Source organism: Canis aureus, chromosome 3, assembly GCF_053574225.1.
Source record: "Canis aureus isolate CA01 chromosome 3, VMU_Caureus_v.1.0, whole genome shotgun sequence".
Classification (NCBI taxonomy): Eukaryota; Metazoa; Chordata; class Mammalia; order Carnivora; family Canidae; genus Canis; species Canis aureus.
In genome coordinates this window covers 11,111,272-11,127,015 of record NC_135613.1, presented here as the reverse complement: position 1 = coordinate 11,127,015, position 15,744 = coordinate 11,111,272, and the positions used below count along the sequence as shown (strand labels likewise).

General features: G+C 41.1%; 2 protein-coding genes across 7 annotated transcripts in view; both read right to left on the bottom strand.

The window, feature by feature from the left end:
* The window catches only part of PMFBP1 (polyamine modulated factor 1 binding protein 1), a 50,701-nt gene that overhangs the window by 29,980 nt on the left and 4,977 nt on the right, over positions 1 to 15,744 (bottom strand). For all 6 annotated transcript variants that reach the window (XM_077889175.1, XM_077889196.1, XM_077889165.1 and 3 more), the window contains 3 exons: positions 13,972 to 14,127; positions 4,408 to 4,650; positions 1,001 to 1,222 (listed from right to left, as the gene is read on the bottom strand). In XM_077889175.1, the coding sequence (XP_077745301.1) occupies positions 1,001 to 1,222; positions 4,408 to 4,650; positions 13,972 to 14,127 (621 nt within the window). The remainder of the gene's footprint in view (positions 1 to 1,000; positions 1,223 to 4,407; positions 4,651 to 13,971; positions 14,128 to 15,744) is intronic.
* Positions 5,921 to 6,621, bottom strand: LOC144308525 (NPC intracellular cholesterol transporter 2). The gene has a single exon (XM_077889131.1). It carries the CDS (start codon positions 6,586 to 6,588, stop codon positions 6,139 to 6,141), a length of 450 nt encoding a protein of 149 aa, XP_077745257.1. The 5' UTR covers positions 6,589 to 6,621; the 3' UTR covers positions 5,921 to 6,138.

Here is a 15,744-nt window from a genome sequence, read left to right as displayed (position 1 = left end):
ATTTATTCATGAGAGACACAGAGAGAGGCAGAGACACAGGCAGAGGGAGAAGAGGCTCCATGCAGGGAGCCTGATATGGGACTCGATCCCAGACTCCAGGATCATACCCTAAACCAAAGGCAGACACTCAACCGCTGAGCCACCCAGGCGCCCTAGAAGTATCTTTAAACATTAAATGTAAGCATATCCTTTGACCCAGCAATCCCCACTTTAGGAGATTATTCCATGAGAATAAGGATGTTCATTACAGCTTGTTTGTAATAGACAAAATAGGTCAGTAGATGGTAGAGTCACACCATAGAATACAAGGTAGTTACTAAAGGAAATTGTCAAGATACACATTTAAAAAGCAAGGTGTAGAACCACATTTGTAAAATGACCCATTTATGTAAAAAGAAAACCCTAACCATTTATATGTGTAACTGTATAACAAAAGACTGAGGAAGATTCCCAACAGATTATTCAAGTGATTACCTAACAGGAGGAGAGTAGGGTAGAGGAGGCTGAAAGCAGACTTTCACATTTAATCTCTGTGATTCTGTCTAGGGAGCCTCTGCCATTGTATTACTTGTGTAATTAAAAAAAAAGCAATTAAAAGAAAAAGAAAGATTCAGGCATTTTGGCTCTTTGTTATCTTTCATGGGTTTCACCTCCTGTTTGATCCTGAAGTCGCGGTTTGCATGAGTCCTGTGACTGAGAAGAGGCCCCCAGCCAGGTCCCTATGAGAATGTGGAAGATTTGAGAGCTCATTTGGTATTTGGATTTTTGCCTTACTTGAAGTGCTGGCACTTTATATTAATTAAGGAGCCTCAAAATTCCTAAGGAGGAATCTGAAAGGAGATGTGAAGACTGGAAATTGAAAGCTGAGGGTTACAAAGCTCGAGGGAGGGAAGGACATCTGGTTGAACGTTTGGGTTTCCCTCAGAGAAGGCAGGGAGTGTTACTCAGGGACCAGCTGGGAGCATGTCCACTTGCTGGAGCGGCTTGGTGTGAGTCCTACCTGACTGACGATCCCGCTGAGCTCCCCCTCCAACATCTTCACTTGGCACTCCAGTAACTCAATGTTGCTTAGGGAAGTCTGGTATTTATCCCGGTAGAGGCTTAAGCTCCTTTCCAGGGAGACGATCTTGTCCCCAGCCAAAGCAAGTTGCTCTTGTGCCAAATGGAGCTTCTCCCCTGTGTTCTCATTATGATTTCCCATTTCCTCCTCATAGAGAATCACCTGTTGGTGTAGGAAAGGAACCACAATGAATTCATGGAAACATCTAATGAGGAATGGGTATGGCTATAAGACCCCATGCAGAGGAATCTTATGTTTAACTGGAAACCCAGATGTACAGAATTGTATGTACAGAATAGGCCCAGCACAGATTTAAAAGCTAATATATATAGTATCAGAATGTTAATGATTAGAAATTAAAAAAAAAAAAAGATTGTCCTATTTGGATGGTAAGTTTCTTAAAGGCAGGTACCATTATCTTTCCCATCCTGCCTGGCATGTAGTAAAAACTCAATAAAGACTTGTTAGTTGATTAATGGGAATGAATTTGTATAGCTCCATTTTTTTAAGGGCTTCAAGTGCCAGTATTCTTTGCTTCCTAGGTATTCTCTAGGGATCTAATTTAGAAAATGTGGAGTCCCTCCTGCACACAGCAAAGTTCCTGAGAGAGACTAGGGGAACAACCCCAAGTTCCTCTGGGACTTGCACAATTCTTATATAGATTACATCTCTTCCTAATCGATTAATTAGTCAACCAACTGACAGACATTTATTGAGTACTCATAAACAATGTCTTGGATGCTGAGGGAGTATATATCTATAAGACAGGCTCCTCCCTCAAAGAGTTTACACTCTTACAATTTTGGGAAGATATGATTTACAACTAGCAAACAACTGTATACAGCTGAGCATGCTCAACTGTATGCCTAGAGTTACATGTGTTGAAGGAGTTAAGAGCAGGAAGGTTTCATTTTGGTTCAAATATTTCAGTGTAGAATTTGGATAGAACACATTCTGTTGCTCTAAGCTAATTATACTTGCTGCCTGCCATTTGAAGTTCCTCCTAAGAAAAGGTCATTTAGTTTGAGAAGTTTATCAGATAAGGGGAAGAGGGAAGGAATATTTTATATTCAAATGTTTATAAGTATCTACCAGTGACTCGCTCACATTCCCATGGCACTCACCGTTCCTCTGAATGCTAAACCCATCCCTATCACAAGCATCTTCAGCTCTTTGCCTGAGGGATGCCTGGGCTTCAGGAGCCCACTCAAGGAGAGGAGCAGGACAAGGCAGGTTACAAGTATGGAGGACTTAACACCTTCTGGTGCAGCCTTCAACCAATGACTGGGTGGTTGGCCGGGATCACTCCGAGGCATGTCCTGTCCTACCTCCTAGAGTTCTCCAGAGGGATTGAATCCCAGGTGCCCTTGCAGTGATCTTAATAGTGATTTTCTTTATGGGCTTCCTGCCTTACTTTGATTCACTTCTCCACCCTCCCTCTGGGATCATCTCCTGAATTAGCTATTTTACATTCATCTCCTTGTCTTAGGCTCTGCTGTTGGGAAACTCATCCTTAGACAGAAATTTGATGCTACTGTACAGCAAAGTATTGAGGAAACTTGGCCGAATGGCTTGAGTAATTTTTTCCAATGTTTTCCCAGCTTGAGGTCATTTTTAATGACTACTACTTACCAGATCCCATATCAATTCTCCCCTTCCTCCTTAGTAGTTGAGCCTTGAATTTATTTGGGACAGTAGTGCATGTCACTAAAATACATTTCCTTGGCTTCCCAGGAAGTAGCTGTAGCCATTTGACTAACTCTGGCCAGATACATAAATAAAAGTTGTGTGGGGCTTCTGGAAAGTGTCCTTAAAAGAGAAGAGTGTGTCTTTTTTTTCCCCACCTCCTCCCCTGCCCCCTTCCTGATTATCTGGAACAAGGATATGATGGTTGGAGCTCCAGCAGCCACCTTAGGAGATCTAGAAAATGGAAGTTTTAAGCTGATGATGGTGGACCCAAAACATAGGATCCTAGGTACCTGATGATACATGCAGTTCCTGTAACAGTCCTAGACCACCTATCTCTAGCCTTCTTTTATATCAGAGAAATAAACTATCTTAAGTCACTATTACTTTGGGGTTTTCTGTTACATGCAGCCAAATAGAATCCCAACTAATTCAGGATCGCTGTATTCAGGCTGGACTCTTGTTTAAGAATTGCCAGTTTTAACACAGCCTTGCTTTAGTTCTATTAAACTATTGTTTATGTTCACAGGCTTTGTCCTTAATTATATTTTGTAGGATAACCTTTCTCTGTTTCATTCCCTCTCAATCCTTTTCAGTAAATTCTCATAATATTTTCTTTTTAAAAATTCTACATTCTTTAAGTCCCTTCATACGGCCCCTGGAATTAGTCCTTAAGTAATATCACCATCCTAGACAGTCCTTGGAATTTTACCTCTAATGCAAAGGAAGGAAATTCTGGGGGAGGTTGTGTATCTCATCACTTAGAAGCCATAGTTTTACTGCTGCTAGTGTTACCACTGCTCAACTGGTTTATATTCTATAGTTTTGGTCTTTGGAATTTACTCAGGATTCCACAAGGATGCTTTTTCTGGTTTAAAAAAAATACTATCTTGGGACATGAATGGAAATGAATGTCCAGAATACACTTAAGTCTATATGATCTAAAACTCCAGCCTGAAAATAAATGACCAATCTGGTACTCTCAATGATTGACTCAGACTCAATGTCTGGTTATCTTATCAGCTATCCAAGTGCTAGGAATTTTTTTTTTTTAATTTTTTATTTACTTATGATAGGCACACAGTGAGAGAGAGAGAGAGGCAGAGACACAGGCAGAGAGAGAAGCAGGCTCCATGCACCGGGAGCCTGACGTGGGATTCGATCCCGGGTCTCCAGGATCGCGCCCTGGGCCAAAGGCAGGCGCCAAACCGCTGCGCCACCCAGGGATCCCCAAGTGCTAGGAATTTATGTATTATCAAAATCTGATTTTTCTAAAAATGGTTCATTTAATGGACTTTATACCTTTTTTATAACCCTCAGAGACCAAGAGTCTTTTGCATTTAAATTGCAATGGTAATTGGATGGAAGTGATGGACCTATATGCACACCACACACACATACACACACACACACAAGTCACACACATATCACATGTCCCACATATATTGATACTGGAGCTCTCACCCAATTATGCCATTCTGTTTAGTTCCCTCTGCTCAGCTTCAAAAAGATTAAGAATTAAAGAGGGAAATTTGATAAAACCTGCTCAAGATGTAGAGAAGCTCTCCTCTGTAAGGCCAGTGTCTGCTTTCTAGTAGATGTGACCTGTTTTCTGTAGGTACATGGGCTTGGGGACATTTCCATAGTTATTCTATCTATACCTCATCTTCTTTCAGTTTGCAGTGATGGTGGAGAAGAACCAGGTCAGAAGTCTGCTTCTCTAGGAGGGACTGATACTGCAGGAGGGAACAGTAAGAAGTCTGTAACTCCTCTGTGCGAAACTCTAGTTCTTGCTGAAGGGCTAGCAATTTTTTCTTGAGTTGTTGGAGTTGTCTCAGATGGCACTGTTTACTGGGCTCAAACTCCATCTGCGACTTCTCAAATGCTAATGTTTGTTTCTTATTCTGCAATTCAGATAGAATATATGAAAAAAGCATAGGTTGTCACTAAGTATGCATTCATTCTTTGATATTTTTCATTTGTTCAATCATTGACATCCATCTATCCATCCTTTCACCCACAGAGCACTTATTAAACATTTCATTCTATCCACAATGAAACATCATTCTGTATTTCCACCCTGTAAGGAGAATTTAAAAGAAGAAAAAAAAAACCTAGTTCTTTCCTATTAGTTAGATCTACCATTCATACTATTTAGGCCAGAAGAAAAAACATACACCTAAAGGACCTAGAAAGTAGTATAAAGATACACACAATAATACACTTTTTTTTTTTTTTTTTGTCTTCACATTTAAAGATAACCCAATTGATCTAGAAGGCAATGGATTTCTGGTCAGAGTTCTTGGACTAAACTCGATTTAGATAAAAGGGTAAACACTTGGGTGGGCTCTTGGAGAAATAGTTTTCTGGAATGCTGGGAAATGGGAGGCAGAGAAATTGTTCAGGCACATCTGTTTTCTCCTCCCGAAGGAAGATGTGACCTTGTAAATGCTGAGTGTGTGTGTGTGTGTGTGTATGTGTATGTGAGAGAGAGAGAGAGAAAGAGAGAGATGGAGAATGAGAGATCTTTTCCTGCCAATCCACAATCAACTTGAAATGCTGCTAGACCCATCTTACATTTTCATCCATTTATTCAATAAACATATGTTGAGCACCTACTTTATATCAGGCATGCTGCTGGTAGGATACATCCCTGAGTTGTTTATTTCAGTATAGGTGAGGTCTTTGCACTGAAGTTTCTATATTTTCTTTTTTTTTTTTTTTTTTTTTTTTTTTTTTAATCAAGTGCTGCATTTAATGAAAACCACCTTAGACAGAAAAGGAGACAGGAGAGAACTATAGAGAACTGGCCACTCAGACGTGAGTTTCTGTGGTTGAGCATGTCCCCTCCATTGACATGCTGGGCACCACTGGACAGCCAGTCACTGTTGTTGAAGCAGCAGAGCTGGAGGTGCTGTCACAGGTCAGCAGACTTGCTGGCCCAATGTACGGAACTCAAGGAGGCACTTGGAGATGAGGAACTTGCGGATGTAATATCCCAGGAGGTGAGGGAGGTTGGGAACCCGTCCTCTGCTGCAAAGGCTGATCACCCGAGGGCAAATTATCCAAGGGCCCTGTGCAGCCTCATTTGGGTCCTGACCCGCTGGACCCTCCGTATTCCAACAGCAAGAAACACTGAGGACAATTAAATTCATGCCTATCCCTCCCTCTCTCTTCTTCCCTCTAACCCTTCAAAGAAGATATTACAAGGGCAATAGTTCTGAGCTCTCAGGAAACAGGGTCTGGAACCTTCTGGAGGCTGAGAAGCATAAAATGGTGGTGTGGAAATTCCTTTCATCTTATGGCACTGATTTAGGTTAGACTGGATTTCTCCTGCCCTCCCTCCACTTGTGCTCTCTCACCCCCAGATGGACATACTGGCCTAAACAGCACTAGCCTTCAATCTGAACTGGGATTTCCCAGCAGAAGAGATGCTGATTGTTGTCGCCCAGAAGCATCCACTGCACCACCAGTTTTATAGAGGGGTATTCGTTCTTCACTGGCAGTTTGTTCAGGTAGCTGTAGGTCTTATCTTTCTGGATGGGGCAGTTGATTCCACTCTTACAACCATCAGCCTCAGGAATGGGAAAGGGAACTGCGACGCCCAACACGATGCCATGCACCACGGCTTTGCTACTTTGAGATGGAATATTACTGGTGAAGGTGACATTGACACTGTAAGATTGGCCTTTGTGCAGTTTGCAAGGCTGGGCAGGGCATGGGTTCACATTCAGTTCTTTTATAACTCCAACTGCAGAACCACAGTCCTTGAAATGCACCGGCTCCGCCAGGGCCGAGGCGCCGAGCGCCAGGAGCAGGAACGCGGCGACCAAGAGACGCATCGCGGCTAGACAGGTTCCAAGCGCTCCAGGGAGCAAGTTTCTATATTTTCTTGCCCAACATCCCTGATGACATGTGAAAGGTGGATAAAGAGGGTGCCTCATGGGCGTTCTTTAACTCCCATCTGTTTATTATCTTCCTACTTATAAATAATCCTGTCCAATTTTTGCTCTCCTTCTTGTTTTCCCTGCAAAGCTGCCTTTGCACCAATACCATAGATTTTATTGGCTATGGCATTTCACATTCTGCTTTGCATTGCAGTGACCTCTCTGTATCTTATCTCCTACTTAGATTATAAACTCCTGGAGGGCAGGGGCCATGTCTGCTTCTATAGGACCTAGACTAGAGGTTTACACACAGCTAGGTATCAAAGCAAAGTAGGAAATAGAGAACAGGCAATCTCATTGGCTTCCCAAAATTTGAGCATGTGGCCTTGGCCTCATTAACAGAGTACTTTCAAACTTTCTGAACTTAACATTTTCTTTTTTACAGTTTTATTGAGGTACGCTTTATATATCATAAAATTTAACCACTTTAAGTGTATAGTTCAATGATTTGTAGAAAATTTATAGAGTTGTGCAACCATTATTACAATCCGGTTTTAGAACATTTCCATTGGCTCAAAAAAATTTCCTTTTGCCCATTTGCCACTCTTGTTCCTACCCTAGCTCCAGGCAACCACTAATCTGCTTTCTGCCTCTATGGATTTGCCCTTTCCAGATATATCATATAAATGGAATTGTATAATACAATACATCTTGTGTCTGTCTTTTTTTGCTTAGCATAATGTTTTAAGGTTCATCCAAGTTATAGCAAGAATCAGTATTTTATTCTTTTTTATTGCTGAATTATATGAATATACCATATTTTGTTTATCTGTTCACCAGTTAATGGACATTTGGGTTGTTTCAGTTTTTGGCTATCCTGAATATTGCTGCTATGAGCATTAACATAGTAGCCATGTATGGATGTGATACTTCCCTTTAATGAATTTGTTTAGCAAACATCGTGGTGTACCTACCACATGTCAAGCACTGTAGAGGTAATGGAGATATAGAAGTTTGCAAAACAGAATCCCTGCCTTCATGCAGTTTGCATCTATGGGGAGGGGGGAGACAGCAAGTTAAATAAATAAATTATGTAGTGTATTAAAAGGAAATGTGCTGTGGAGGAGAGTAAAGCAGGGGAGAGAGATGAGGAATGCTTGCATGGTAGCAGCTGTAATATTGAGTTAAGTATTTTCATGGAGGACCACATTGAGGAGACATTTGAGCTAAGACGGGAAGGAGGCAGAGAAGGAACCTGGTAGGAATCTGCAGCAGGAACATTCCAAGGAGAGATAGTAGCAAGAGCTAGGGTCTAGAGGTGGGAGGTGCCTGGTGGTGTCTGAGGAGCCACTTTGTTCTGGCTGGAGCAGAGACAGTAAGGGGGAGAGTGGTACAAGATGAGGTGAGAAAGGAAAGGGAGGTCGGCTCCTTTAGGGCCATATAAGGCCATTCTAAAGACCTTAACTTTTCCTTTCAGTGAGATAAAAGGACATTGGAAGGTACTGAATGGATAAGCGAAATTATGTCCTTTAGATGTTACAAAGGACACACTGGCTGCTGTACTGAAAATCAACTGTAGGGAGGCAAAGACCAAAGCAGAGAGACCAGCAAGGAGGCAGAGAAGAATGCAGGGAAGAAGGGATGGTGACATGGACCAAGTTGGAAGTTGGGAGAAATGGTTGGATCATGGATATATTTTGAAAGTAGATCTCAACCAGACAAATTTGGTTGTGTCTGTGTTAGATGTGGGATGGTGGGAAATGATGGTTATCCAAGGCAAGATGACTCCAAGGTTTTGGTCTGAGTAACTGAAGATGGAGTTTTAATGAGATTAATTCTGTGAGATCTGGGATTGAAAAGAGGAAAAATCTTCTCCAGTGAGAGTGAATGGGGGCCACTTGGGTAAGCTAAAGGAAGTTCACCACTATGGTCACCAGCAAAAGAAATCCTAGGCAAGAAGCTGAACTCTTGGCCTGAATATCTGGTGTGTGTGGCTGAAGAGAAGCTAATGACATTTCTTTCTTAAGCCAAACAATGCTGAATTTTGTATTTACTCTGTGCAGCTATAATTGCCAACATTTATATTAAATGTTTTTAGTTAAGTGCTCTCATTCTTTTCAAGATAAGAATGCTGCTATTCTCACAACTCATCCATGAAGGGACTTGGAAGTGGTGTGTGTGTGTGGGTGCTCATGCACACATAAACATATCAGGGGATGTTTAACAGCCCAAATCTTCTGTCTACACAGGTAAGCTGGGAGGGGGGGATGCTACTTGGAAAAAGACATGGTCAAGAATAAATACCTAATGTGGCTAGAACTAAGCAAAGGAGTGAACATCCTGGGGTAGGGTTAATTGAGAGGGCTTATTTTACTGAAGCAGATACCCAACAAATCCTTATTAGATTATGCTCAAATTCTGTTTTTCTTGGCTTTGTTGAAGTTGGCTTGAACTCTGACAATTAAGGAACTGGATTCCTAGTCCCTCAAGTGCTCATGTGTAACTGTTGATTTGGACGTGCCTCTCCACTGATGGGTATACGTGACTTGGTTGAAAACTAACTGTGATCTCTTCATTGTTCGTTCATTCTCTTCTTATTTCATGTCCCTGTTTTCTCTTCATTATACAAAAGAATGAAAGAAGTGCTTTTTTTAAGCCAAACTTTTTCTTTCCTTTTTTTTTTTTTTTTAAAGATTTTATTTATTTATTCATGAGAGGCACACACAGAGAGAGGCAGAGACATAGGCAGAAGGAGAAGCAAGCTCCATGCAGGGAGCCCGATGTGGGATTCAATCCCGGGACTCTAGGATCATGCCCTGGGCCTAAGGCAGGTGCTAAACTGCTCAGCCACCCAGGGATCCCCTAAGCCAAACCTTTTCTGTAGGGCTTCCCCTCCTAGCATGCTGTACATGCTACATGTACATGCTACATGTACATCATATATTCTTAGGTGTGTTCGTAATCATTCTTTGGCTTAAAAGACACATGTCTTTTTCTATGTGTATAAAGCTTAGCAACCTATCAGTGATACCAATGAACTGTTAGTAATTTCTCTTCCCCAGAGGTCATGTCGAATCTTCTGGGTTTAATTTTGATTTGAGGTAACATGATAGACGAACCAGATGACGAGAGTTCATTCAAGTCTTACAGTACAGAGCCAACATAGCACTTGACCAAATCTGTCTGGTTGGAAAGATCCAAGAATTGCTCATATCTGCAGAGAAACTGCAGTTTCCTTGAGTGAGAATTTTAAACATTTGTACACTATAGATACCTATGGGTTTAGAGGAATCAAGTTTCAAAGTCTTGGAGAAAAGCCTAGACTTATTTGGGACCTATTAAATTTCTACTTATTTATCCTTAAGTATTCAAAAGATTATTTTTCTTAATTCTAAATAAATAGAAAATCACATGCTATAGATTAAGCCTACATTTCACTCATATATGTGACAGAAAGCGGTATGATAAAGGCATCAATGCATTTCCTATTGCCTCTTTGTCTTCTTTTTTAAAGTTTTCTTTCTAGTGAAGACATAGACATTTTATTAGATATTTATTAGATTCTGCTTTGAGTTTTAAACTAAGATTTGGGGAAAGCGAGCAAGTTGGAAGTAATCTTCCAAAGTAAGATTAGTTCTTGAAGTTATCATCCAGAGTTGGACATGATTCAAGAGGATGTCTGGTCCACCATGTTTCTCAGATCGATTTCTATCCAGGCCCTAGCTGTCTTAAAAGATGGAGAGCACTGGCCACCAGTAGGAACCTGTTCTCATATTTAGTCAATTTTTCAGCTGTACTTATGGTCAAAGAGATTATAGCTATTGCTCTTTCTTTGCCTATGTGGCTACTTGATCACAGAAGGAAATTAATTGGCCTGGCATGATTTGCCTTTTGAGAAGTCACTTTGGTTTCTACCCAATACTTTGTGCTTTTCAAGTTGATGCTAATTGATTGATGTTAAGTTCTATATTTTCCCTGATATTGAAGTTAAGCTGACAGGCCTATAATTACCAGGATTGTCCTTTTTCCCTTTTTAAAAAGATGAGCACTTCATTTACCCTTTTTCAGTCTACAGGGACTTTCTTTATCCTCTTGAGTTCTCAAAAATAATCGCTAGCAGCTATGTAATAACACCTGCCAATTCCTTAAGTACTCTTCAAAGTATGTCATCAGGTCCTGCTGATTTGCCTAAAGCGGCTTTTCAAAATACTTTTTAACCATTTTATTCCCTATTCTAGTTTGTGTTCTTTTCTGTCTCAGGTTGGCATTACTCTGGTAACTGGATCCCTGCTGCTTTTTCCCCTTCATTTAAGAACTGAAAGTCTCATCTTTCCCCAGTCATTGCCATGAACTTCTTTCCCTATCTTTGAGGTGTTAAATGGGATATTTTCCCTGTAACTCTGGGTTAGCCTTTTATCACTAGATAGGTTTATCAATTATTTTTTATATCCTCTATAAAGTACATTTCTTGTACTTTCTTGTATTGGTATAGAACTGGGTGTTCAAATGATATGCATTTCTTTTGGATACATCTTTATGGTTTAGACATTTTTCTCATCTGTGAGCTCTGCTTACCAGAGAGTCCCTTTAAAGAAAAAAAAAACCTCTTAATGTCAGAATAATTTTAGATTTACAGAAAAATTGCAAAAGTAGTATATAGAGTTCCCATTTACTCTTCGCCCATCTGTCCCTAAGGTTAACATTTACATAATTGAGGTGCATTTGTCCCACTAGGAAATTAACATTGGTAGATTATTATTACCTTAACTACATACTTCATTTGGATTTCATCAGTTTTTCCACTAAGGTTTGTTTGTTTCTGTTCCAGGGTCCAATCCCAGATCCCACATTGTATTTAGCAATTCCACTTAAAAAAAAATTTTTTTTTGTCATTTCCAATGACTCAAAGTGATATTTCTGTGTCATAATTTCCATCAAGGAGGTATTAACCCATATTCAACTAGTTACTTTTATCTTCAGAAATCAAACTTCTTTACATAGTTTTATGCTAAGAATAGTGTCATTCATCCACTTCAAAGATGAGTTTGACAATCTGGGCTTACTAAATATCAGAGTATAATCCCCATGGTACCACCAGGGCCAAAGGGGCCTGGGCAATTGCTCAGAAAGACCTTTCTTTTCCTAATTTGGTCATCCTTTTATTATGATATCTCTGTTCTTTTCTACTTTCACTTTAACTGAGGCACTCTTTTGGTTCCTGGGCAGGGTCAGGACTACAGTGGGACAAGTGAGGTGCAAATTTTAAGGAGGCATTCAATCGGGGTGCGGGGGCAGGGGAGGTGGCATGCAAGCTCAGGGTTGGCACCTGAGGAGTTCCCTGTAAATGTTGCACCCTATGTACTCATTTGCTTCATCCTAGTCCTATCTTCATTCCTAAGTTTTGGAGCATAACATATTCTTGATTTATAAGGTTACTCCCTCCCCCATACTTACACATAACATCTGATGTAGATTTTTAATTTTCTTTCCTAACTGCAATTTTGAACTATGACCTCTGGCTCATTTCTCCAGATCCTTGTTAGATATTAGTCAAAAATTTCACAAATTCTTGGGTTTCCTCTTTGGTCCCATGTTACATTTCCTTGTAGAGGGCAGATCTTGCAGGGATTTTCTGAGTGATGAGTATAAGTCTACATCTAATTGTGTATTTGTATGCGTAGCCTGCAATTTAAATTCTGCACTAAGTGCTAGGGGAAAAAAAAGATCCTGTTTTAAAGCTTATTTCAAGCTGTTAGACCTTCTTCTGGGCAATTAGAATAATAAAATGCGATTTAATACCTTTCTCCCTCCAAGTTGCTAGGTACATTTATAAACCACATGGCTTTTCCTGACTGGGGGAATAAATAAACTTGTGGCAGCAATGGTGAAAATATCCTAAAATGTTAATATTTAGAAAGAAATAAATTATGATAATATTCTTCCTGAGATCCATTTAAGAAAACCAATGGATTTTTCTATGTTTGTGACCTCCTAAGGAAAGGACAGTAACACTCAGTAAGATAAGGTGGAATTACTTTGTTGGTATGAATTTTTAGGGAATTGCAGAACAATCTGTGGTTTCCTTAGGGAGGTGGTGAGTCCTAGAAGAGCTCTAACAGACACAATTAAGAGAGACTGGATCCTTGACCACAAATGTGGAAGACAGTGGAGTCTTAAATAGTAGCTAAGGCTGACTTGGGGGTCTAGTGACAGGTCTGTGCAACTGGTACATGCTTCACTTTTGCCAAGGATTCAAAAGGAAATGAAGACTGCAGGTAAAGCATTCTTGTAAACCCAAAGTTGTGAGAGAGCTATGGGAAAATATTTCCCAGATGGCTCCCCAGCTTAGGGGGATAAATTTAGAGACTGGTTTACAGACCCTAGCACTAGAGTTTCCAAAGACAGAAAACCTGAGGCTGAAATGAAGTTGCCTCAGCTGATGAACTGCCTGGTCTACAGGTAAGTATTGGTTCAAAAAAGATAGTCATGCCAGGAGAAGATGATCATGCCACTGTTTACACATGTGCAGGCCAAATGTTACCGGGTATCTTGGCTCACACACCTCTGGAAACAAGCCCTGTGTCAAGGGACTGAGTGTCAAGTAGGGGTTTACGTGGGAAGTGATCTTGGGAAACTCAGGTAGGTAGGTGAAGAAATGAGACAACGAAAGGAAGTGAGCTGCTGAAGAGTGTGTTATCAGCTTACTTCCCGCTATAGGCAGCTGGCACAGGGTCCTGTTGAGGAACGCCAGGGACAGAGCAAAGAGCATGCCTGGAGTGTTCTAAGACTGAGGGGTGAGAGAGAGAGATTATTTCACCATCTCTCCATCGGTCATTGGTAGAGAGCTGCTTCTGGGTTCCTGCATCCAGAAGAAAAGCTTGTAGGCAGAGAGCTGATGATGGGGCAACAAAGATCACCTACTCCTGAGAAGTGACACCTCTGAGTAGTGGGACAGTTGTTATCTTCATGGTTGATTTAGAAGTTTGTCTAAAATCCATTAGGAGATGCTACTCTCCTTATATAACTATGATTTGGTCTTTTCAGGACAATGGGCCTCAGGTGTTGCAAATCCAGATGTGAAAGGGCAGATAAGGAAAAGACAGGGTCTCGAATGGAGATGGCCTTGCAGATAGCTAAATGGAAAACTCGTGAGGGCAGGGATGGGGTTTTTGTGTGTATGTGTGTTATAGGGTATGTGTGTTGAATTCTCTCTCATTGCCTGCTCAATAAATGCTCTTGAATGACTAGTGGAAGAATTTTCTATTATTGTTCCTGCCCAAGGGAACAGAGGTGGAAGTTGAGGGAGCAAAGGTGGGTAGCAGCTGCTCAATTCCTTACGTGGCTGCTGTTCATCATCGTCTCTTCCACACAGAGCTGATTCTCCTGCAAGGTCTTCCCCTGTCTCTTGCAGACATCATGCAGATTTTTGATGTCAACTTGCAGGCTCAAGAGCTTGCTGTTCAGGTTGCTCACTTCTCTGTCTCTCTCCCCCGCCTAGGCAGTCAAAAAACAAAAGCATCAATTATAAACTATCAAGAAAATGCTTACTTTCGTTCACTTAACTGGTTGACAGAGACTTTAAATTTGCTGGAAATTTGTCCATCAATTCTTGGCTGTTATTACTCATCCAGTGTAACATTTACACAGTATCCATTTGCAAGGTGTCTGAGTGCTCTGCATTATTCAGACAATTACTTATTTACATTAATTAATCTTCACCCACTGCTGTGGGTACATCACAGACACTTCCCCTGTTTTTCAAGAGGAAGTCAGTGCCTAGAATAATTCCAGGCACCTACCAGACTGTCTATAAATATTAATGGCTCTGGCACTGATGAACTGAACATAGTGAGATGTCAAATGAACTTGTCAGGACTATAGTGAATCAGTGATGGAGTTAATGTGGATTCTGAAGTGTCTTAACTTTCTCTTTTGCCCACTAAACCAAAAGACCTCCCTTACCTGTAAACCTAGTGCTTTTTGGTGATGTAGAACAAGGAGAATAAAAGTAAAATCCCTGGGCTGATTGCATAGGATAATCTGTCTTTGATTACGAGTGAAAAAGATTAGCTAATTACAACTAGATCAGAATGGAAATTAATGATTGAGATTAAAATAGAGGGTGTGGAGCAAAGTAACTTGGGTAGGGTTGGGGTTGTAGAGCTGTGGTAAGAAAGTGAGTGCCCCATCACACTAGGATGCCCCCTTCCACTGCCAGTGTTGTGGGTGGCAACGGTATGAAAAGAAATCAGGAAGAAGCTCTTTGTGAACCTGTCCGGTGCTTTAGTCCTATCGCTGTGCAGACTCTTCATAACAAGAGGACAAGTCCTACTACCTTTGAGTTTTAGAAGCTGGAACTGAGACTCCTCGTTTTATGGTAGATGCTTATCTTAGATTAGGTTATCCAGAGTAGGCACTTTGGCAAGGATTCCTGGCATCTACTAAAGAAACTCTCCCAAGAGAAATCAACAAGTGGAGGAAGCAGGACAAGGAGGAGGAAAAAAGCCAGTGAAGGGCATGATTTCAGACAAAGTCCTTTAGGCAGTAACTGTAGTGTGATCCCGCAGGGAACTCTGGAGTGTAAGTTCCATCTCAGAGTTTGTCTTGATTAGCTGCAAAAGCTGGGCTGTCAGACTCATTATCAGTCAGTCAATGGCTAAGGGTTGCCCCATAGGATATAAGCTCCCAAGGAGTTTCAGCTCTCTGCTCTTATGAGCAAAGTGACCCCAATAGCCCAAGGGCAATTCTTCTAAGAGAGTTTCAGGAGCAAAACACAGAGAAGCAAGCCGTGGGTGCACAGAAATGGTAAGGTGATCCAGTGCCCAAGGTCCCATAGCTGGTTAGCAGCAGAATGAGGAGAGTTCTTCTCTTCTGACCCTGTAGCCAGTGATCTACCACCATATTCCACTGATTGCTTTGGCTTCTTAAATATATGAGCTACATAACACTCATTCCCAGGGGAGCTGGAGACCTGATATGGACATTGTAAATCAAGCCTTACTGGACAGGTCAGTTTAAGAGACCTCTGCACAAGGCCGAGGGGCCAGAGGATAACCACGAGAATCGGACACCGCAATGTCAGAGTATTCGGAATTCAGAAGGTTTCCCAGA